Source organism: Artemia sp. Qi Xiang Cuo, chromosome 3 (assembly GCF_049724085.1).
Source record: "Artemia sp. Qi Xiang Cuo chromosome 3, ASM4972408v1, whole genome shotgun sequence".
NCBI lineage: Eukaryota > Metazoa > Arthropoda > Branchiopoda > Anostraca > Artemiidae > Artemia > Artemia sp. Qi Xiang Cuo.
Window position 1 is genome coordinate 18,339,966 of NC_142796.1, and position 24,052 is coordinate 18,364,017.

General features: G+C 34.9%; 1 protein-coding gene across 1 annotated transcript in view; it reads right to left on the reverse strand.

Moving 5' to 3' along the window:
- Window positions 1-22,347, reverse strand: part of LOC148953826 (signal-induced proliferation-associated 1-like protein 1) — a 161,610-nt gene extending 139,263 nt beyond the window's left edge. Inside the window, exons 1-3 of the mRNA XM_089085918.1 lie at window positions 22,310-22,347; window positions 17,528-17,832; window positions 5,702-5,865 (exon numbers count right to left, since the gene is read on the reverse strand). Of these exons, the coding sequence (XP_088942044.1) occupies window positions 5,702-5,865; window positions 17,528-17,832; window positions 22,310-22,347 (507 nt within the window). The remainder of the gene's footprint in view (window positions 1-5,701; window positions 5,866-17,527; window positions 17,833-22,309) is intronic.
- Between the last annotated feature and the right edge of the window lie 1,705 nt (window positions 22,348-24,052).

Below are 24,052 nucleotides of genomic sequence, written 5' to 3' on the forward strand. Positions count from 1 at the left end.
TTTTTATGGAAAATCCACCCCGTGCAAAATTCCACCAGCAGAAAACGCGTCCTCCCCTCCCCGATCTAAATATGTATGCATAGTTCCCAATAACAAATACTACAATAACAAATAACAATAACAAATAAAACAATGGGTAAATTTTTCCTCCCAAATTGTGCTTTCATAAGATATGGTCAGTGGCATCAGTTCATTAAAATTTAGGGAGTGGACAAAATATCACTGTTTTTAAATATTGAGGCGTGGCCATAGTCACCGTTAAAAAAAAAAAAAAATCAATGAAACCACCGAAAAAAGTATTTTTTCTATGAGAGCACCAAACAAAGGGTGTTTTTTTTCAAAATCTAATGGGATGGGGGGGGGGAAATAAAGAGGGTCATAAGACCCTCCCCCCTCCTATTGACCTAACTCCCCAACCTAAATATGTATGCATACTTCCCAATAACAAATACTACACGCAAACAAAGGGCAAATTTTACAATTTAAAGGCCTTTCCCCAGGGGCTGCGGGGGTCATTTTATCTCCAGAAACATAGTTATTGGACCTTTCAACTATGCTGGACAAAATAGCTATCTCAAAATTTTGATCGGACGATTTTGGGTGGAAAAAGTGGCGTGGGAGTAGGCCTAGATGCCCTCAAATTTTTTTGGTCACTTAAAAAGGGCGCTTTTGGTCACTGATGGCCACAGTTTATAGAATTATCCAGTAAGTTTATCGCAGGTCATTTCTGTTCTTCATTCTCGGTGCGAACAAAAAGCTCCTCCCACTTATTTCTGCATTATAGGGTTAGTGTGTTTTCGTCAATCAATGAGAAATGGTTACAAAGTGCATTATTCGTAATTGCGAAAGCAGAAAAAAACTTGGTGAGCCAGCCAAGTGGTTTGCAAGTGTCCCATCTCAGAGGTATGAATTAATTTATATACAAATTATTAATTAATATATTATTTACATACAGTTGATTCAACTTATCGGCCTATGTAGGATTTTATAAAAAAAAAGAGGGGTGGGGGGTTGATGAAATTTGTGAAAATAAGGAATTTTTTCTTCTTCTAATAACTGGTGGAATAGGTGTGATGGTTTCAGGGGCGGATCCAGCATTTTTTTAGGAGGGGGGGGGGGGGCGCAAAAAAGGTTGATACGGCAAACATACGTTAGGAGCAAGTTTTAATTAATGCAAACTTGCGTTAATTATGTAAATTACGCTACATTAGACTACTATAGGGGGGGACCCCTCGCCCCCCCTATGGATCCGCCACTAGATGGTTCATAATTTTTTTTTTCACGTCGTGATGTTTATTTTCTACGATATTTATTTTCTAGATAAGACTACTTTCGTTTTCAATCAATGTTTTCGTATGAAATGGCCAGACCTTTCCTGAGCTTTAAAGAATAAACACCTCTGTTTGAAAATCTTTGCGCTTTGTGAATTTAGATAGCGATTAGGGTTCCTGATTGAGACAAATTTTAGGACTTGGATTCTAATTATTGGTTGCTGTGGTAAAAGTTGCAATAATAGCCCTACCCAAGAAAATACCAAACGTCTGTTAAGAAGTGTTTTTCGTAAAATTTTTAGGGAACTTTCAGAAAATTTTATTTCTACTGATCTTAAGTTTAATATGGCCTTTACTTTTCTTTAAAAAAAACTTTCTTTTTCTTAAAGTTTTCGTAGTGATATATATATATATATATATATATATATATATATATATATATATATATATATATATATTATGTTTAAGAGGTAATTACTTGGCAAAAGCAAAAAAAAAAAAAAAAAAAAAAAAAAAAAAAAAAAAAAAAACTGTCGTCCTAATCCAGCAATTGAGACAAATGTGCATTTGAACGAGGCTCTCACCTTACACATCCATCCAACTACCTAGGACCAAACAGTATACCCAAACCATCAACCAAATAGAAAAGTCCAAATCCATGCAAAGTTGTCATCAATAAATGTAAGTCGTTGTAAAATTACCAGCAAAAGCACCTTAAATCTAGAAAAATATCTCCAAGTAAAACCTTCCATTTAGGGCTCATCAGAAGAAATACCACCGGCCTTAACGGGTTTCGAGGCTTTACATTCTTTACCCAGCACGGTGGCGCCTCTACCATAAGATCTATATGGCAGCCCTATGTCAGGTAAAACCTGTGAAATACATGCATACTAGTCAAGCTATTAAAAATTACATACAAAAAGTGTTTCAATGTTTCCATAGTAAAATCCCAGAGGTCACTGAAAGAGACCATTCTGGAACAAATGAAGACATGTCCAGATGTATCTTTTATTGGTATCTGGAACCAATTACCAATTTAAAGATCCCCAAGCTTGTTTGAAACCCCTAGAAACTCAAACATCCATAAAAAAGATAAAAAAAACAAGGAAAAAAAAAAAAAAAAGGCGCACGAGAAAGGAGATTAAAAAATCATTCAGTATTTCCTTATAATTTTTTGTATATTTACTTAATAGTTAATGATACATGAAACTAAATTTTTTGAATTGCCAACTAATTTTTTTGGCAGAAAAACCTCTTAAGATAAGTTTTTCGCTCAGCTTTTTACATCTATTTTTAAAATCTGTGTAATTACTGCATATTTTTGCATACCTAAATAATTGGGAATAATAAGCCGAATAAGTAATATTTGAATGTATATTACTTTCAAGATATGGAAAATTAATTACTTCAAAATTAAAATCATCCGTTTTATTATATAATTTAAAAACTAATTTATAATTATTTGAAATATTAATATTTAAATCTAAGAAATGGTCGGAGTGTCCCATCCCATAGCTAGGCTCAAGAATTAACTCTGGTGGATAAATATTTTTTGAAATCTCAATAAACTCTGCACAATTTATTACCAAGAGATCGTCCAGATATCTTTTATTATTTGAAAGGTTATATTTTACATTGCTTGGGCTATTTTTTTATTTTTATTTATCATATATTCATATTCTAATTGACTTAAAAACAGGTCTGCTATGAATGGACTTGCATTCCCACCCATAGGAATACCTACAGTTTGTTTATATAAATTCCCACTAAATCTTATAAATGTATTAAATAGAACAAATTCCAATAAATCGCATATCATATCCAAGCTATAACATCTTGAATTAATAGTGCTTCTAAAGAAATTCGTCCATCGGGCTTTTTTATTAAAAGTATCAATTTTCAAAAATCCGATATTAGACAAAATAAAATATTTCTTTATCACCGTTTTCAATTTTTCTAATACTAAATTAAGTGAGAAATTTGTATACAAAGTAGTAAAATCAAATGAATCGACTCTTTTAGCTGAAACATTCACCAAAGAATCTATCACTTGTATATATATATATATATATATATATATATATATATATATATATATATATATATATATATATATATATATATATATGTATATATATATATATACATATATATATATATATATATATATATATATATATATATATATATATATATATATATATATATATATATATATATATATATATATATATATATATATATATTATATATATATATACATATATATATATATATATATATATATATATATATATATATATATATATATGTATATATATATATATATATATATATATATATATATACATATATATATATATATATATATATATATATAATATATTTATATATATATATATATATATATATATATATATATATATATATATATATATATATATATATATATATATATATATAAATATATATATATATATATATATATATATATATATATATCGGCGCGTACAAACAGCTCCTCTCATTTGATCTGCCGTTAGCGGTCCAATTACCCTGGAACATGTATTTTGGCAGAAACTTTCTCAAAATGCCTTTGAAACCAACTTGAGACTTCGAAACCTATTTTTAATTCCTAAAAACATCTAATAATAACATTACACTACTAACTACCGATTTTCATGTATGTATTGGAATAAATTAATTTAAAATTAGTTTCTTCAAAATTAGTGTTCCAACGTTGAAGCCAAGTTTCGCGTCCAAGAGAAATCTGACTTGTCTATCCGTGGAAAGATCTGATGCCGCTTATGTTTATATCTGCAAAAACGTTCTCTGGAGCACTCGCACCCCGGTCTGGGTTTTTATAATGGGTGAGATAGGGAATGATCATACTGCTAATTCTATAAACTGTGCTGATGGCTTATTGAGAGCCCTGAAACAACCCATGTGATTAATACTTTTACACGGTAAAGGCCCATTATGCACTATCTGGGTGTACGTTGTTTTTATCAAAAAGCTTCAGGCGAGAAGCCGATAGGTCCACTCTCAAGATCATACCATAATCTTGTAATTTGCCACAATCACTAATTGTTTTGTTATGCCATATTTAATGAGTAATACAATATCAGGTTTCGAATTTTCCTTTTAGAAAAATGTCTTCAAATGTTAAGGAATCTTATGTCCAATTTTTTAATCTTAATCCGGGCAAATCTTGCCCAGTGGATTACAATATTTTCACGACAATCACTCTGGGATATAGTCAAGATATAACCATTTTCAAAATGAGAACAAATCTATCTTATTACAGGAAAATGTTTGGTTTTTTTTTACAAAATCGGTGTTCATACAGTTTTTATAGATATCGAAGCTGAACCATAGCCTCCTCATTCACCCCTCACCTCTAATAGCATCTTGGTTCAGAATATGCTTACTTCCTTCCGTTAGGATGTGTGAGAACCTGTTAAATTACCTTTTCCTCCCAAATTATGCTTTCATAAGATATGGTCAGTGGCGTCAATTCATTAAAATTTAGGGAGTGGACAAAATATCAATGTTTTTAAGGCGGGGCCATAGTCACCGTTTTTTCTATAAAAAAAAAAAATTCAATGAAACAACCGAGAAAAGTATTTTTTAGATGAAAACATAAAAAAAAGTTGTTTTTCAAAATCCAATGGGATGGGGGGCAGAAGGAAATAGAGGGTCATAAGACCCCCCCCCCTCCTATTGTCCTAACTGTATGTGGTCAAACGAAACATTCTAGACGAACACTGCTGGGAGTAATCATGTTTTATTTCAAAAATCAGGGCAAAACTTGTTTTTCGGATTACCTTTCTTAATATTTTACACACAGTAGGTGATGTTGAGTGAGCAAAACATTTTCATGAACTGATATCTAAGCTGATTCCTGATCATCTGTCTCTGCTACTTTCTTTGTGATATTATAGAAATTTTGTCTGGAAAGTGATTTTTTACAATACTTGATGAATTTTGCCAAAGAATAATTGCCTCCTTTTAACAGTACTAATCTCTTAAAGGCTCCAATGCCTGTAAGAAAGGGGGACGACATACAATTCAATTAAACACTAAATAAAAAAAATAGTATAAACATCAAAACATATTTAAAAGTTATTTTTTAACATAACTAAATTGATAATTCTAAGAGTAAAAAAACATCTTTGGTAGGATTCCGTACTTCGAATAATTTTAGATGAGATCTCCTTTAATAAAAGAAAGAAATTGAGCAAAATATATGTAAAATTGCGCCTACTAATTTCAAGGATAGAGGGAGGGCATTCCGTAGACCCCCAACAAACCTGTCAATGTCTTCAAGCTATTGATGGAAACGTAAATTTCTTAGCTTTGATAATTTAAAAAAATCTAGTTGATGCACTTAAATATGACAAAAAAGTAAATTATTACTAAAAGCTTACCTCACTTGTTCTTATAATAAGTCGGTATAAATGGCGAGATGATTGATTTTGCTGTCCGTTACAGTCGGCATTTCTGTTCGTTAACTCCTCAGCCGTTTTTTCTCGTTTGATACTTATGGCAACCGGTCCAAGATTCTCATCCATGCCGAACCAATTCTGATGTTCTGGAAAACAGAGTGACAGATAACACATAAGTAATGTGCATACTTACTCCTTTTTTTTATTTTTTTTTTGTCAAACATTTTTGGAATGAACATATATATATCTCTCTAGATTGTATCAGACAAAAACCTTTAATAATACCACTTCAGACAACCTATAAAAAATAGGCTCTGATTTTTCTCCTAAAATAAAACAGATACTTAGCCAAAATCAGAAGCAGAAGCACGGTCCCAAAACATAAAAAAAAAATAAAATAAACAGAACGTCAAAGCGTAAAACTTTGAAATGCTTTCAAAACATTGCTATTTTTGTGATCACTTCCTCGAGCAAGGAAATAATCTTGGTTTTGCAGGAGAAGGAGGGGGGGGGCGATAAGAAACCTTGTGAAGCACTTGTGCAATTTAAATAGCCTATGTTTGACATTTTCTTTCTTTACAGAATGCTTTCAAGTTCCCTGATCTTCATCTTCATGAACCTGGGATAAGGAGCTAGAGCTGGTTTGACCTCTTTGTCAGGTTAATTGCAACCTCGAGAAAAAAATGTCATAACAATTTAGTCAATTGGTCCTAAAATTTTTGTATTTTGTTATCAGTCCACTTATCGTGTAGACAGAACGAATTTTAATTAGTTTATTCTTTTATTAAAAAAAGATGGAATACATTTTTCACTTTCTTCAATCTCATCTCTTTATTTTAAGAACAAAGTTAAGACAACCTATATAACTTTATGGAAGAAGAGGCTCTCTTATTGCCAGAGAACCGGAACACCAGTTCCAGTCAATCAGTTCCAGCTGCAGAACTGGAGCTGAACATCCTTTTTTTAAACCCAAGGTGGGAGAAAACGAATTCTCCTTAGCATAAACGTTCCCTGTCTTAAGTGGTTTCACATTGGCTAAGTAGGCTTATCACACATGTTTGCTTTAGGATCCATAAGAATGTAAACTGATTGGTGTATTCTCATTCTGATTGGTAAATTATTATTTACTGACCATCGACCGTTTTATCTTCTTACACAAAATGTGTCAACCAAGCTTTATTTCATCTTTTTTGCCGTCTATGTTGATTCAACACAGTTTTTTTTTAAATTCTAGTTCTTATGCCACAAGATTACACTAGCAAGTGGAAGATTTTATTGCACTTGTCAGGGTAATTTGTCGCATCAGGCGACAAACTGCACGTGGCAAAATTGTCCGACTACATTGAAAACCATGTACGTGAATCACCATCTTTCCAGTCGACATGCAGCAGCGACATATACCTATTCGTTTGCCTATCTGATAAATTGTGCTACATGTCACAAAAACTGCGTTTTTTTATAAAACGCAGAGGTGCGACCCTAGGGTGGAAGAAAAACTTAATCATAATTACATTTTGATCATTTTGATCAAAAGTTTCGTCAATCCATTGAAGTATGCTTCAATCAATCTTCAATCGACCCTTCAATCAGCCCTTCAATCTCGACCAAAGCTGATCTAACACACTGCTTTTGACCAAAATGACTGAGTCATACAAACTTTCTATTAATCACAGTCAACGCTTGACTCAAGTGTCAAACATGTTCCTAGACGGTCAATCATACTTTGTTCAATCAATTGACGGAAGCTTTTGATCCAAATGATTAACCGTCTAGGGTCTCCTTAAGAGTTTGTGCTTGTCCAAAAGTTCAAAACATGAGAAAATATAACCCTGACCCATCCGTCCAATCGGGAACCGGGAATCAACAGACAGCAAACAGAGTTAATACCGTAGTGTAGAATTCAAGGCATACCTGGGTGTACAGGAAGATTAGAGGCAACATCAAAACCACCAAGTAATACTAGCCCGCATACCAATCTGGAATACAAAGATTTTCTTCAAAACGAGGTTTACAAGAGGCTTTCAACAATATTTTCATTGCTAACAAAAAACTGGACCCCTTCTCCTTAGCTCTCCCCAAGAGGAAAATTCTGGCTGCATTCAATAGTCATAAAGCCAATATAGTTTACTGTGCTATTTAGAGCGTAGATCCAAGTACTTCAGACGTAGAAACCTATACTGAGGGACGATTAGCCTATGCCCCACATCGAGTTCTAAAAGACTTTTACGATTCCATCTTGATTTCCAATATTTGTCATAAAATCGTCTTTTTCAAATTTCACTCCCACCCCCAATAAATTGCTGCGTATGGCTGCTTAGCACAATGTGTATATCTAGTAAGATATCAAATCATCTCATATCAAATCAAGTAAGATATCAATCAGCGCTATCGCGCTGCCTAAGTAAAGAACGATGTGGGCACAATGTATAATTTATTTTTCTTCTTTCTCCATACCCGGGCACTTCGTATCGAAGGAGTTGTTGTAGAAACTTCGAAAAGGGCTCATTCGATTGGAAAGTGGAGTAGCTAGTGCCCTTTTAATAGTCGAAAGTGAGTGGAGGGCAACTAGCCCCCCCCCCCCCCACGCCGATCATTCCCCCAAACACATCCAATCAAAATTTTGAGATAGCCATTTTGTTTAGCGTAGTTGATTTCCGGATAAAAACTATGTTTTGAGGGAGAAACTCCCCCACAACCCTCGGGGCAAGGGTTTTAAGTTATGCCCTGGGGGAATATAACGTTTTTATAGAAGGCGTTGTCGTAGAAACTTCAAAAAAGGCTCATTCGAATGGAAATGCACGAGCACAATGCACGTTTTAATATTCAAAAGTGATTGGCGGACAACTAGTCCCCCGCCCCCGCCCATCCTTCTCTTCAACACCAACCATCAAAATTTTGAATTAGCCGTTTTTTTAAGCGGATTTTATTTACTAATAGAAAAAAAATTTTTGAGGAGGATACTCCCCAGCAACCCTCGGGGCAAGGGTTTTAAGTTATGCTCTGAGGGCATATAAGAACTATGTTGGCACAATGTAACATCTATTATTTTTTTTTCCTTTAGAACAGGGCACTTCGTATCGAAGAAGTTGTCGTAGAAACTTCGAAAAGGACTCATCCAATTGGAAATTGGAGATGCTTGTGCCCTTTTTACAGCCGAAAGTGATTGGAAGGCAACTAACACCCCTTCCACGCCCACCATTTCCCGAAACACATCCAATCAAAATTTTGAGAACCATTTTGTTCAGCGTAGTTGATTTCCAGATAGCAATTATGTTTTTGAGGAGGACACTCTTGAGAGGATGAAAACCCCCTCACAGCCCTCAGGACAAGGGTTGTAAGTTAAGCGCTGGGGGCATATAAAGTTTTCATAGAACGCGTTGTCGTGGAAAGTTCAAAAAGGGGCTCATTCGATTGGAAATTGAAATGGCTAGTGCCCTTTCTCACAGTCGAAAGTGATTGGAAGGCAACTAACACCCCTTCCACGCCTACCATTTCCCCAAACACATCCAATCAAAATTTTGAGATTGCCATTTTGTTCCACGCAGTTAAATTTCAGGAAATTATACCTTTGAGCTGGAAAGTCCCCCCACAGTCTTCATAGCAAGAGTTTTAAGCTATGCCCTGGGGGTATATAATTTTTTATTAAAATCTTTGCCATAGAAACTTGAAAAATGGCTCATTCGATTGGAAATTCAAACGTCTAGTGCCCTTTTTAATAGTCGAAAGTGATTTGAGAGCAACTAGCCCCCCTCTCTCGCCCACCTTTTCCCCAAACACATCCAATCAAAATTTTTAGATAGCCATTTTGTTCAGTGTTGTCTGTTCAGTGTTGTCAGTCTTCAGGGCAACGGTTATAAGTTATGCCCTCGGGGCATATAAGTTTTTATTGAAATCTGTGTCGTAGAAACTTGAAAAAGGGCTCATTCGATTGGAAATTCAAAGGGCTAGTGCCCTTTTTAATAGTGTAAAGTGATTTGAGGGCAACTAACCCCCCACTCACGCCCACCTTTTCCCGAAACACATCCATTCAAAATTTTTAAATAGCTATTTTAATAAGTGTAGTTGAAGGTTTAGAAAATTAGCACATTGCGGATGAAACCCCATCCCTCCCCCACAAACCTCAGGGTAAAGGGTGAGTTATGCCCTGTGAGAATGTAATGTTTTTGTAGAAAGCGTTGTTGTAGAAACTTCAAAAATGGCTCATTCGATTGGAAATTGAAACGGCTAATACCTTTTAAATTTTCAAAAATGATTGAAGGGCAACTAACCCCCTCTCACGCCCACCATTTCCCCAGACACATTTAATCAAAATTTTGAAATGTTCATTTTGTTCAACGTAGTCGAAAGTTCTGTAAATTAGGTCTTTAAGGATAATAACCCCCTCAGAGACCTAAGAGCAAGGGTTGTACGTTATGCCATGGGTGTATATCAGGTTTATATAGCAAGTTGTTGTAGAAATTTCAAAAGGGGCTCATTTGATTGGAAATTGAAATTGCCCTTTTTAATACTCAAAAGTGAGTGGAGAGTAATTAACCCCCCCTCACACACCCACCATTTCCCTGAACACATTCAATCCAAGTTTAGAGATAGCCATTTTGTTCAATGTAGTTGAAAGTTCTGGAAATTATGTATTTAAGGATGACAAACCTCCCAGAGTCCCCAGGGCAAAGGTTGTAAGTTATGCCCTGGGGGCATAAGATTTTTAATGATAGAGCTGTCGTAAAAACGTCAAAACGGGCTCGTTCAATTGGAAATTGAGAGGGCTAGTGCCCTTTTCAATAGTTGAAAGTGATTGGAGGGTAACACACCCCCCTCTCACGCCCACCATTCCCCCAAACACATCCAATCAAAATTTTCAGATAGCCATTTTGTTCAACGTAGTTGAAATTTCTGAAAAGTAGGTCTTTGAGGATGACACCCCCCAGCCCTCAGGGCAAGGGTTGTAAGTTATCCCCTGGGGGCATATAAGGTTTTCATTGAAAGCGTTGTCGTAGAAACTTCAAAAGGTTTCATTTGATTGGAAATTGAAAGGGCTAGTGCCTTTTTTAATGGTTGAAAGTGATTTGAGAAAGACTAACGCCCCTCTCACGCCCACCATTTTCCCAAACACATCCAATCAAAATTTTTAGAAAGCCATTTTGTTTAACGTAGTTGAAAGTTCTGGAAATTAGGTCTTAAAAGGATGACAACCACCCTCACAGCCCTTAGGGTAAGAGTTGTAATTTATACCCTGGGGGCATATAAGGTGTTTATAGGAAATGTTGTCGTAGAAACTCAAAAAGGGCTCATTCGATTGGAAATCGAAAGGCCTATTGCCCTTTTTAATAGTCGAAAGTGATTGGAAGGCTTGACATTTTTACAGTAAAGATCGATGTGGGTATTATGTATAATTTTTTTGTTGTTGTTGTTGTTGTTTAGACTAGGGCACTTTGTATCGAAAAAGTTGTCGTAGGAAATTTGAACGAGGCTCATCCGATTTAATGCAGCGGGAACTGACACACTTTTTAATAGTCAAAATGGATCTAAGGACGACCAGTCCCTCTCCCACGACTACGCTCTCGATTTCATGTGTGTTTAAAAACTAAATGCTGTCTTCAGGTTTACTAAAGGTGCACGGTTTTAAAGCTAATTATCAATAAGGCATCTCGGCAGCATCCCAAGAACGACTGAGGGTATTATTTTCAAACTATAGCGGCTGCTTCTGCTCTTATAATTTAACCAAATCAAAATAGCGTAAGTGTATCGAAGCTATCAAAAAAAGTAAACAGATTTTTTGCGAATGGTATCAAGTTTTCCATTTCAGGTCAACTAGAGGAGGTATGAAACTAAATTAAACACTACTATTTGTGTCCAGATTTTTAAGAGGGCGTATGTTGTTAAAAATTGCTGAAAATTTTTCTCCAGCATACAAATAGCAGGTCAAACTATAAATTCTTAAAAAAAACGAAAAGATTTTAAGTATTATTTTCTTTTTCTCTGAAAAGACTATGTCAATATAAAACGAACAGAAATTAATTAAAAAAAAACTTTTTCCACAAAATAAGTTTATCAAAGAAAAGTAATGAACTCCATTAAACAAAAAATGAGCAAAAATAAAATTAAATACGGTAATCAACCAAGCGTGAAACTACCACAAATCAGCATCGATAAATAAATGATAAAGATAAATAATAAATAATATATAAATAAACGATAAATAATAAAGTGCAAATTATGTTCTGGCCTTGGGAAGGCATAGGGGTTTTGAGCCCAACTTATGTTAATTTCTACTTGTTTTGAGTTTGACTCGGTTATTTATTGTAATTTCTGTCCGTTTTGGGGGGTTTCATTTATTTATCGATGCTGATTTGTGGTAGTTTCACGCTTGGTAGATTATTTGATTTTATTTTTGCTCATTTTTCGTTTAATGGAGTTCTTTACTTTTCTTTGAAAAATTTATTCTGTGGAAAGTTTTTTTAATTAATACTCTAGAAAAATGGTATCGTATCATAATAAGCCAAATAAATTGACGAAACTATGGGCTTGCCCAGAAGTGAAGAATTCAGGGTATTGTTGTATTATCTGTAACACACGCGCGATATTGTACAACGAACATGCTAAAGAAACTAGTCAAACAGGTGTCTTTCAACGGACAGTTCCTATGCTGAGGATTGCAAACAGTGATTTATCCCCGCGGTTACAATATTTAAACTTTTGTTTTTTGGGGTTTAGGGGCAAAAAAAGGTAGCCTACCTTGGTTAGGTTAGATTCTGTATTTAATGTATGCTATGCTTTACCCCCCACCCCCTGATGTACAAATATATAGCCAAAATTTGTTTCTAAACTATTATATTTTTATCCTATTTTGTTTTATTTCATTAGTATTAACCAACCTCCACTTCTCGCGTCTGTTACAGATAATAAAACAGTACCGTATTCAGTATCAGAAGTCAAGGGCATTTCCAACTTTCAAACGCGAGCACAACTAGTGACATTTGCCATTCATGGTAGAATTGTGCCACACTTGGTGCGAAGAGACCTGGTGGCGAAAATTTGGTGACCCCTTGTCAGACCCTTAAGCAATTACATCAACAAATGACAGTTCACAGCCCCATGGCGACGAACACTCTTGACCAATTCTAAAAATACTCCCTATCTATGAATCAACAAATCCAGAGAAGCACAAGAAACTGTTGTTGTTGCTTTAGACTGGTTCTGTAAAAAGCAAAATCGTGTCAAAGTTGTTTTGTTTTTTTTACAGCTTTGGCTTAGATTGTAATTCGAACCTAGCGTCTGGAGAAAAATTGCAGGAAAAAAGACTGCATCGTTGAGCGACAAGACTGAAAAATGAAATTGTTTTTTTCCAAGCACACATGGGCTTGAACTTCAGCCCTTAAATTTGATTTTTTGTATGTTAAGTTTTTTTTGTATGAAATTTTAAGCCAGTAAAAAGAACGAAAAGATTTTTAGTCGCAGTTTTTTTTTTGTTGTTTTTTTTTCGCAAGCAAACGTTCTGTTTCTCTCGTTGAATATAAATTTAAAGTTCGCCTAGTTGAAAAAATTCCCACGTGAGAAAAAAACATCAATGTACAAGCAATGATAACGCAGAGGCAGTGATTTTCTTTATATAAATCTTAAATTTTCTTTATATAAATTATTATTATAATAATTTTCTTTATAGTTGATTTTCTTTATATAAATCTTAAACACAAACTATTTATTCCGTCGGCTTTCCTGTTGACACCAGAATTTCAAGTCGAAAGAAGTTTATTCGGGTAACTTTCAAACCTGTCCATTAAGTCATTCCAATGCCCCACTGGGACCAAAAAAGAAAAAAAGGAGACACACCAGTGATACAATATTATATATGCTAATTATAATAATATTACATATTAATAATAATATTAATATAATAAAATTAATAATATAATAATAAATAATAAAAAAATATAATAAAATAATATAATATAATAATATAATATAATAATAATATATACAATAATATTATATGCTAAAATATTATTTTCTCAGATTTTCAAAAGGAGGGAGGCTGACAATCTCCGATTAAGCCATCGGACTTCGGACTTCGGACTTTCGGACTTCGGACAGCCATCGGACTTTCAACAATATAATTGTAATATCAATCCGCCAATATTTTTGGGGTTTTCAAGCTTTTTTGAAATTCCCATGAATTTGTTTCGTCATCCTTCTTTCCGGCCATCCCTGTAGGGCCAAATGTCGTCCTTGTCATCCGTCATCCAAAGGTTGTCCCCAAATGGGATGGGAAGACGTCGTAAGGAAGGATTTAAAGGAAACTGGGACTTCTTGGGAGGGGGATAAAGCAGTGAAGGTTTTATAGACTGTTGTGGAGGAGGAGCATACGTAGCTGTGTTGGCCTCAGGTGGCTTGTTTCTGCTATAAGTTGTTAGCAGTAGTAGTAGTAGAAGTATTTCGTCATTACTTTTCAATTTGAAGTTAAAGATGGATAACAGTCACTATTACTCAATCAGTGACAAATGGCGAAAATTTTGTATCTAGGAATTTATTTAGAATACGTTTTTTAGCATTATGTCACTATGGGCTCTGGTTCGCTCCCTACTACGCCGTAGCTATTGTTAAAACCAAGATGACAAAAACATAGTGTTGTAAAATTACCTTAAAATAAAAACTCGGAAAGTAAAATTGATAAAATTGGTAAAATAAGGTAAAATAAGCTACTCCATAGGAAATACAGGGTAAAATTAGTGTTTCAGAGTTGCCCTGTAGCTACAAGACCAGTTGAGCATTTTTTTTAAGCATCAGATACAGCTTTTAATGAAATTCTATAATGATTCTAATTTTTCTGGGCTTAAAAAAGGTAATACCCCTTCATCTAGAGTTTCATCAATTTAATTAACTTTCTAGTTTACCCCTTTGGTAATCTTGTGCCTAGGGCAATACCTCAGCAAAAGGACAGTGCCTGATTTCGGATATACATTTTGTACATAAAAAAAAAGAATCAAATTTACATTTATTTAAGAGTAAAATCAAATTAATCATTTTTTCTACATTTAAACCTAAGAAACGTTACCTTAACAATCTTGCATATTTAAATAACCGCTTTCAGCCACATTCCTCATGTCATATACATGTTAGTTTTCATTTATTTATAAAAGTACCAAATACAAGTAAAAAAGAAGTTTGTAACACTTTGATTAATTAAGCCCTGGGTAATAATAGCGGAACGTTCAGTCACTTTCAAAGTGATTAAGACTGTCTCCAACAGGATTTGCTTGCAAATCTAGCTCCACTCCTTCAGACTTCTGGTTCAAGTGACTCTGCATATTCTTAAGCCCCCCCCCCCAAAAAAAGGAACTAAAGTCCTGGACACGACTCTAAGGATTATATATCAAATTCTACCTCCACCCTCCCATAGTCTCTCCCTTAGGTAATACAATACGATTGCCCTGACTTAAACAGGAGAGTAGAATTTTCAATTTTCCTTCTAATGAAAATCCGGAATTATCCAAGGGGGAAATAGGAAGGAATTTTTCGTGGTAAAAAAAAGTTAAAGAATACGGCATTGGACTATACAGTCCCTACCGGCGGTGCTGATCTCCGTTTCTTGGCCCTTCAGCTAGGAGGTGCAATGGGGGGTTAGGGCCAACCATCCTGTGTTTCACACACCCTTCCTGTTTACCTTCCCTACATTCCTCCAGGTACCCATTTAGAGCTGGTTCGACTCTGGCTGAGCTTACAGAGTCACGCCACTGACCCTGTCCCAAACCAAACAATTGGATACACTGTGATTCGAACCCTGGAACTCTCGGACAAAGAATCCTAAATCCAGCGCACCAATCCACTCGGCTAGGACGGCCAACTTTTCGTGGGGAGGGGGAATATTCCGTGGGGGTATTTTCAGGGGGGAGGGTAAACGCCAGCTACCGGAGAAAAGACGGCATGAATGCGAGATCTCTCAGAGATGTGGAATTTTAAAAAAATGAGGATACTGAATCTGGTTTGGCCCTCCACACTGTTGAAAATCCAGACCATGTAGTTCTTTTTGATGAGGCAACTTTAATATTTGAAGCAAGTGACTTTCACATTCTTTTAGGAAGGCAATTAAAATTTAAAAATCTATATATAGAGAACTTGCTTTAAACAGAGATAATGGAGATATTCCTATTAACCCAAGTTACAATAACTTAAAATTAAAGGATTCAAAAAAATTTCTTCAGCTTAAATTGAGATCATCTGACCACACTTTTAATATAAATAGGCCAGTAGACAAGCTAAGTCAATCACTAAGCAGAGAATTTTTGCCCAATCTAATTGGTGAACAGTCTTTCATTTATTCTGGCTAGGTTTTTTGATTTGTTTAATTCAGTCTTTCTTTTGCTCAATCAGAGAAAAATCAAAAGGTTAGTTTCCTTCTTTTTTTGCATTGAAGACGGCTGGGCGGAAGTCCCTGACGAAATATCTGCCTCTATCATTTTCGCTTCATTTTTTTTTCCGCTGGCTGAAATCGCCCTCATCTTTCTTGGCTATTTAATTTTTTTTTCTTGTTTGTTATATGTCAATGCAGCTTGTAGCCTTTCTGTCTTTAACAGTTCACAGAAATAATGTGATTTTATTTGCAATAGTATTTCGCCATTTTAAAATTATAATTACTTGTACTATAATACACTTTATCGTTCTGATAACAAGAGACCTATATAAGCCAGACGACCTTTTAAACCACAAAACACAGCTATACACAAAACAAAATCATATTCAATCCTTTTTCTGCAAGCCTCTTCGCTCTTTTGTGCTCTGAAAATTGCAAGGCGTCGTAAAATATCAGAAAAAATATGTAAAATACCGGTAAAATGGGTAAAATACCGGTAAAATATATAAAATACGTAAATTATGTAAAATAGTTAAAATATCAATTTTAAGGGGGTTCGTAAAATCACGGTAAAATACATAAAATACCCAATTTTACCGTGACCAATTTTACCAGATACAACACTACAATAACATAAAAAAAAATTAAATTACACAGCAAATTTTCAAACCTAGGACAAAAACCATCAACTACACTTTTTACAAGCCAGGTCTGATGGAGCCCTTTTAAAGGAGTGTCTGAAACCTTTCTTGTGGCTTCGTACCCGGCAGTGATAACTATCATTGCTTAGGACGTAGTTGTTCACATCATAATCTTACTGGACTATTTTTCTACGTGTCACGTGTGTTGCACAGTCCCCATAGCGTCTGGTAAAGTTTCACCACGCTTGGGACACTTTCGCCACGCTGGGCACCCGCCACCTGGTGTAAACGATTGCTGAAAGTCGGTATTACCTCGAGAGAAACAAAAAGTATCCCGACTTTTAAAATTTTGGCATCTGGATTATGTTGCCTTTCAAAAAGTGATAAGCACTTTGTTTCAGAACTGATTGCAACTTCACTTCATTGATCCCAAAATTATGCATAATCAATAGGTCAGTTTGACTTTGAAATTGGCTAGAAAAAAAGGGGCAAACAACGCAGAAACAAAAAAAAAACAAAAAAACAAAAAAACAATTTGCTAATTTCCAGAACATTCAGTTTTTTTTATCATATAGCGTTCACTAAACTTCAACTCACGTGGTTTTTCTTTTTTTACACGTGTGGTGGGTGGAGCGGATCTTAACTCCAAAACTTTCCCACTTCCGGGGCACTTCTTATGCAAATTGTCAAATAAATATTTCTATTACCCCCCCCCCCCTTATAAAAAATGGCGTACGTGCCCTACAACGGTTTCTTTTTTCTGTCTACCGTCTGACAGGCTCTTTGGCTAGCATTACAACAATGTATTAAAATAAAATATACCTTGTCCATAAAAATAAGATCTATAATACAAAGCTCCTGCGTCAATACTTTCAACTGTAATTGGCTGCCTTTGATATGGGCATATTCCATGAATCCAATGTGTATTATCAGGGGGAAACTCCAATACCGAAAGGCCATAAGTACATGCAGGTCTAAGAAGAACTTCAGAAGGGACTGAAGTCGATTTCGAAGGGGACGAAGCTATCGACCGCCGTTTACTTTTTCTAAGCCTTTCCAGGTTGGCTCTTGTCAGTGGAATAGACCACTCGGCTTCTCCTCCAAACTCGTTCCGAAAATACGGACAGCTAGAAAATAAAATACAAATACATGTACAGAAAGTGGAGGGGGTAAATCAAGCGCTGTTCCGAGCGTTATTCAATACTGAGGGTCAAGGGCGTATCCAGGATTTATGTTTGGGGGGTTATTTTTTAAGGGGGGAACTGATAGTCCGCGTTAACTTTAAGAAACGCATCAAAAATTACTGAATATGCATTTTTGCTATGTTTTTACAAGTCGGAGAATTTTTTTTTTGTGGGGAGGGGGGTAAATCCCGTAACCCCTCCCTAGATGTGGCCTTGCTGAGAATAAGAGAGCATACAATGTTATAGGTCCCGGCACCCGGTGCGCGACAGGCTTCTATATATCGATTCTCATTGTCGCTTGTCTTCTAACCACAGAAAATTTGCTGTCTTTTCCTGCCGAAGTCTGTTCGAAGATATTTGTTTATTAAAATAATTTCTGAGGCCACACTAGCTAATCATGATAAAACAAAAAATCGCAAAAGAAAGGAAGAAAACGAGGACAATTAACAGCCAGTGCCCTTTCACCGTTACTAGGAAAGGGTCGTCCAATTTTAGTTTGGTGTTTTTATTTTAAGGTTTGGTTTTTATATTTTTATCAGTTTTATTCTGCACTGAGGACGGTCAAGTGGAGGTCTTGACCGAGATATTTGCATAATTTATTCAATTTTTTCACTGGCTGTTAATTGTCCTCGTTTTCTTCCTTTCTTCGCGATTTTTGTTTTATTGTTTATTAAAGCAAGTCAAATTTATAAACAACTATATCTTCTAAATTTCAAACTTTTGGTTTTCTTTTTTAAGGTTTTTGAATTGTTGTAGTCCCTTGTTAAAATGCATACAAATATTTTTGCAATTACCAGTTTTTCGCTCTTTACGCAAATTAATGTCTTTTCATACATCCATTCAAAGATGTTTGATTATTACAGGAAGTTCGATTTCTAACAACGATTTCTACTAAGCTTCAAACTTTTGATTTTCTTTTTTAAGATTTTTTTTTTGCTCTTTAAGCAATTTAATATTACGTCATTGCAATACTGATGCATATAAAATTGACGTCACATACATAAATATTTTTTTCCAAAAATTAAGGCTATTGACGAATTTTCTCAAACTTCTGACCTATCTAGATCGTTTTCTTAGGCCAGAACATCTCAGGCTATCAATTTTTCCAGAAAAAACATGGAGCCGTTTTCGAGAAAAAATGCATACATAAACAAATATACAATGAGGTGATAATGAACAATAAATAAATTTAACAATTCTAACAAGAAGTGCCCAGAAATTCAGGAAATTTAAGATTTCGCCGAGGGGGTGAGGAGCCAAACCATGAGACCGCTCCCGACTACACTTAACTTTATAGGCAGGTACAGATTGAGTAACTCAGTACGATATTGTTCATGACCCCAACGACATTATGAATACACAAGCAGGAAGATACAAGGAATTCTTTTGTCCTAAAAATTAACACAAACGCCGATATTTCAGTAGCTAGAGACGAAGAATGTACATTCAGGCATTTCTACCCCAACCCCTTCAATAAAAATCAAGATAATTCCCCTCCTAGTTTTGGCATTGTCAACCTATTATTTTGGGTAAACATCAGCGTCATTACTAAAAACGACTAGGGTCTTAATACATCTTAATATGCGTCACTTTGTCCATAACATACATAAGATAAAATATCGGACAAATGAATAAATTATTTCCATAATTCATCAACCTAATGTAAAGCGCAAATTCAAGAAATTAAACTCCTTTCCAATACCAGCTTAAACAAATAAATAAAATGTCATGTCATTCGTCAGAACCTTGAGAAACCGGAAGCGAATTATACACATTTTTTTTATTAAACTTCAAACAAAATATACCTTTATTTTTCACCAAGAAAGGAAAGACACATGTAAAAAAAACAGGTTTACTGACCCATCAAAAGAAAGCGTTTAAAAAAGGTAAAAATGTTGCATTCATGAAATTCTATAATAGAGGCACTCGCATTTGAATAATCTTCAGCATTTTGGAATAAGAAAATGTAAAGTAACGGTTAGTTTGTAGCTACAAAAAAACTAGTAACTCAATGCATAGTTACCACAAAAATGATACACATATAACTTGTCATGGGAGCGAGGAATAAGACAGAATGCTGGATAAAAACGATAAGAAAACGTAATGAGATATTGTCGACCTCCTATTCTTTTATCACTAGTTTTAGTGATTTATGTTTCACTTCCAGTTGATGTAACCTGTTGTGATTCTTGGTATAAAAAAAACAGTAAAAATTTCCATTCATGTAACTGTATATGGTATATGATATGTAAACGGTATAATAGAACCGAGTGGCATTTGAATAATTTTCAGTATTTTTGTGTAAGAAAGTGTAATCTAACGGTTAGTTCATAGCAAAAAAGTGATTATTCAATGTTTCGTTACCATAAAAACTATATACAAAAAAATTAAATTACGGGAGCAATGATTAAGATAGAAAAATTTATAGAAACGATACAAAAATGTAATGAGATAGTACCGACCTCCTAATCTTAGGCTGCATCCAGAACCGTTCAAAGGGGGGAGGGCAACAGGGGCAGCTTCCCCATGCTCTGTCCCTGGGGGCGCAGCAGAAGGGGGGGCGGGTAGGCCACTTTGATCAAATTTTTCTCTTTGATTCGGCTTTTTTGCTTATTTAAGTCAGGAAGGGGCGCTGTAATTAAATTTTCCTCGGGCACTACCTACTCTAGGAACGGGTCTGCTTATATCAAAAGTTTTAGTGATTTCTGTTTCTCTTTCTGGTAATGTCAGCTGTAGTGGTGGTTGGTAAAAAAAATTAAACATATTAATAATAATAAATAAAAATAATAAAGCGTTAAAAAGTAGTAAAAATGTCCACCTTTGGAATTGTACATGATATAATATAGCAGACTCGCATTGAATAATTTTGGTGTATGAAAAGGTGATCTAACGGTTAGTTCATAGCTGCAAGAAAGTGCTTACTTAATGTTTCGCTACCATAAAAACGTCATACCAAAAACACGTAACGTAAGTTGAATAGCACGAAGAAGACCTCGAAAAAGGAGGTTTGACTTGACAGAAAGGGATCACGAAGAACAAAATAAGAGGTCCGGAAAAGAAAGATCTCCTACAGGGTAGTTCGCAGTCTTCAAGATATGGTACGGACAAGGCCGTACCCAGGATTTTTTTTTTCGGAGGAGGGTTTACTCAAATATTTTTGTTCGGAGTGGGGTTTTACACAAAAAAAAATCAAAAAACACATACAAAATTTGTTTATATCCATTTTTGTTACGTTATTTTGAGCTAAACACATTTTGCATGCAGACCTGCTATACCCCCCCCCCCCCCTAATATACAAATATATAGCCCAAATTTACTTCTAAAGTAATGAAGAAACAAACAAAAAAACTGATGTGTTCTCGAATTTTACACAGCGTAAACTTGAGTGAATGACGCATAATACACAAGTTACAAAATTGCTGCCCCCTACGGAAATTAAAAAGATAAAACTCAAATAAAATTCTCAAATTTGGAAAGCCTTATTTTCAGCGGGGGGGGGGGGTATTTTCCAGGGGGTTTAAATGTCTAAAACCAGAGCAGAAATACTAAAAAGTCAAAATTCTAGTTTTTTGGTTTCAAAAGGCTAGTTTTAACATTTTTGTAAGTTTTATTTTTTAAGAATATGGTTATTATTCTCAAAGATGTTCTTTTTGAACCTTCTCATATATAGAGAAAAAGAACATCTCTCCCAACTGTTTTTCGACCCAGAAAATGGTAATTTTAGCAAAACCAGGCAACAATCAGTGAAGATAGACCTTTCATTACGCCCCAGTCGGCTGATCAGATAATATTCGCTTCTAGGTAAGTGAGGGGAACCTGAGACCTAGATAGAACTATCTAGGTATAGAGATAAGTGTTCTTCTTTTTTACCAGGCTTTTCACCTAACAGCCAACTCAAACCTGGACACCCACATAGAGGATCCGGGAAGATACTGGTCCTCGATCCTATTCTTTTAAGACAAAACAAAGTACGTAAAACGCAAAAATAAGTGTTTTTTTTTATTTTCTGACAAAAAGCTTTTCTTTTATACCTTAGCAACTTGGATTTTTTTTTTAAGGGCGTAATTTGGGCCCCAGCAGAATTTCTTTAAAATTAAACAAAAATAAGTTTTGCTAGCAAGCCGAACGCAAATATCGCAAATATTTAACTCTTTCAAAATATCACAGCAACATATATAATATCTAAGGAATTATTCAGTATTATATCCTCACGAATTATTCAGATCTTTCTTTACGCATATCCTACATTTAGAAAGCGACAACCCTGCGTTTTGAAGGGTGGAATCTCCTCAAGTTTTTCTGAAGTAGATGAAAGAATCCGAATTCATGTTTTTATGTTCGACCCCCCCCCCCCAACAGTTGTTTGTGTCTGCTTTTATGGGTGTTGTACGAATCAGAATTTGTCTTGACACAACATTACATTTTTTCATTGGGTACTTGTCTAGGGGGTGCTACCATTTCGAACAGCCGTCAAAAGCAACAAACGTCACAACATCCAAAAAAATTATAAGTTTACATGTAATTATATTTTAAATAAATTATAAGCTTATTACTATAATAGTAACAAGTATATAATAGTTTAGAAACAAATTTCAGCTATATATTTGCACCTCAGAGATGTGGGGGTAAAGCATAGCATAATATATCAAATACGTAACCTAACCTAACCTAGGTACCTTTTCCCCCCTAAACCCCAAAAAACTAAAGTTTTACAATTTTGGATGGTGTGACGGTTGGTGGTTCTGACGGATTTTTTTTGTCGATCTTATGACGGATTTTGTGGATGTTATGGCGTTGGATGTCCAGGCAGTTGGATATTATCATGCCTTCCCCTTTTCTAGAATAAGGTAAGCACGCGAGAAGGGAAGTTTCGTTAATGCTAATGAAACACAACAAAATAGAATGAAAATATAATAGTTCAGAAACAAATTTGGGCCATATATTTGCACATTAGGGGGGGGGGGAAGGGTAGGGGTAAAGCATAGCCTATATTAAATACGTAATCTAAACAGACCTAGGTACCTCTTAGTCCCCCTAAACCCCAAAAAAAAACAAAGTTTAAATAGTTCCCAGAGTGAAAACCCCTTTGTTTATACAGCATCTCATAAGAATTTCCGGGTAATGCCTATCTGATCTTCGCAATACAATTATCACGTGCTTACCGGATTCTAGACAAGTAGGCTACCAAAAAAAAAACACCCACTGAAATTAAGTCTATATACAGAGCATTTTGTCATGATGTCATAAGGCCATCTATCACGACATGAATTTTCCTTTAATTCGATCTTAATTTGAAACTTTATGGCTAGAGATAATGCACAAACACCCTTGGGAATTATTACGAACGCACACATATTTCTGACCATTCGCAGGGTTGCCACACTGGCCTGAAATTCTGAGGAAAAATTTACTAAATCGCATCTGTTTTTACTAAATGCTCAAAGAAAATTTTACTATAGGAGGATAATCAATAGGATTTCCACAATCTTTTTTCCTTTTTTCTTCTTTTTTTTTCTCTTCCTCTTTTCTTTCGTTTTCATATTACTATTGAAATTCCGGAAACCCATAAGTTAAAAAATCCTTTTAATACTGGATAATCTTCATATTCCAGATGAGGTGTATCCAAGACGTCAAACAACAGTCTGGAATCTTATATTCTGGAAATCCTGCTGGTGAAGCCCGGCGTTAAATTTATCAATGGTCTTAGGGTCATAAAATTCAGATATATTGAAAAATGAAAAATCAATTAACGAAGACGAGTAGCTATACATCATAATTATGAAGTAGTTTGGGCGATAGGATACTTAGGGTACGAGGCATGTTTGAAAGTGACGGCATTAGATATTTGCCCCCAGTTTCCATTCTTAAGTTTGAGATCTAATTTCTCGTAATTCGCATTTTTAAGAGAAAATTTGCCACTTTTAAAACACTAATTGGGCTGGTCTTTAAATAGGGGATAAGCTGCTTACTAAGATTTCTGGCAAATTTTAAAGCAATTAATTTAGGATTTTTTAAACTGATTTTTTCTGGATTCTCTCTCGTTAGTAATTCAAGGGAATCAAAAACCAATACAACCTATGTCACTTCAAAACGGAAATGATATAATCGGCTACAGGTTTAGTTGTAAAAATATATAAATTAAAATGTTCACCTCAAATTGTAT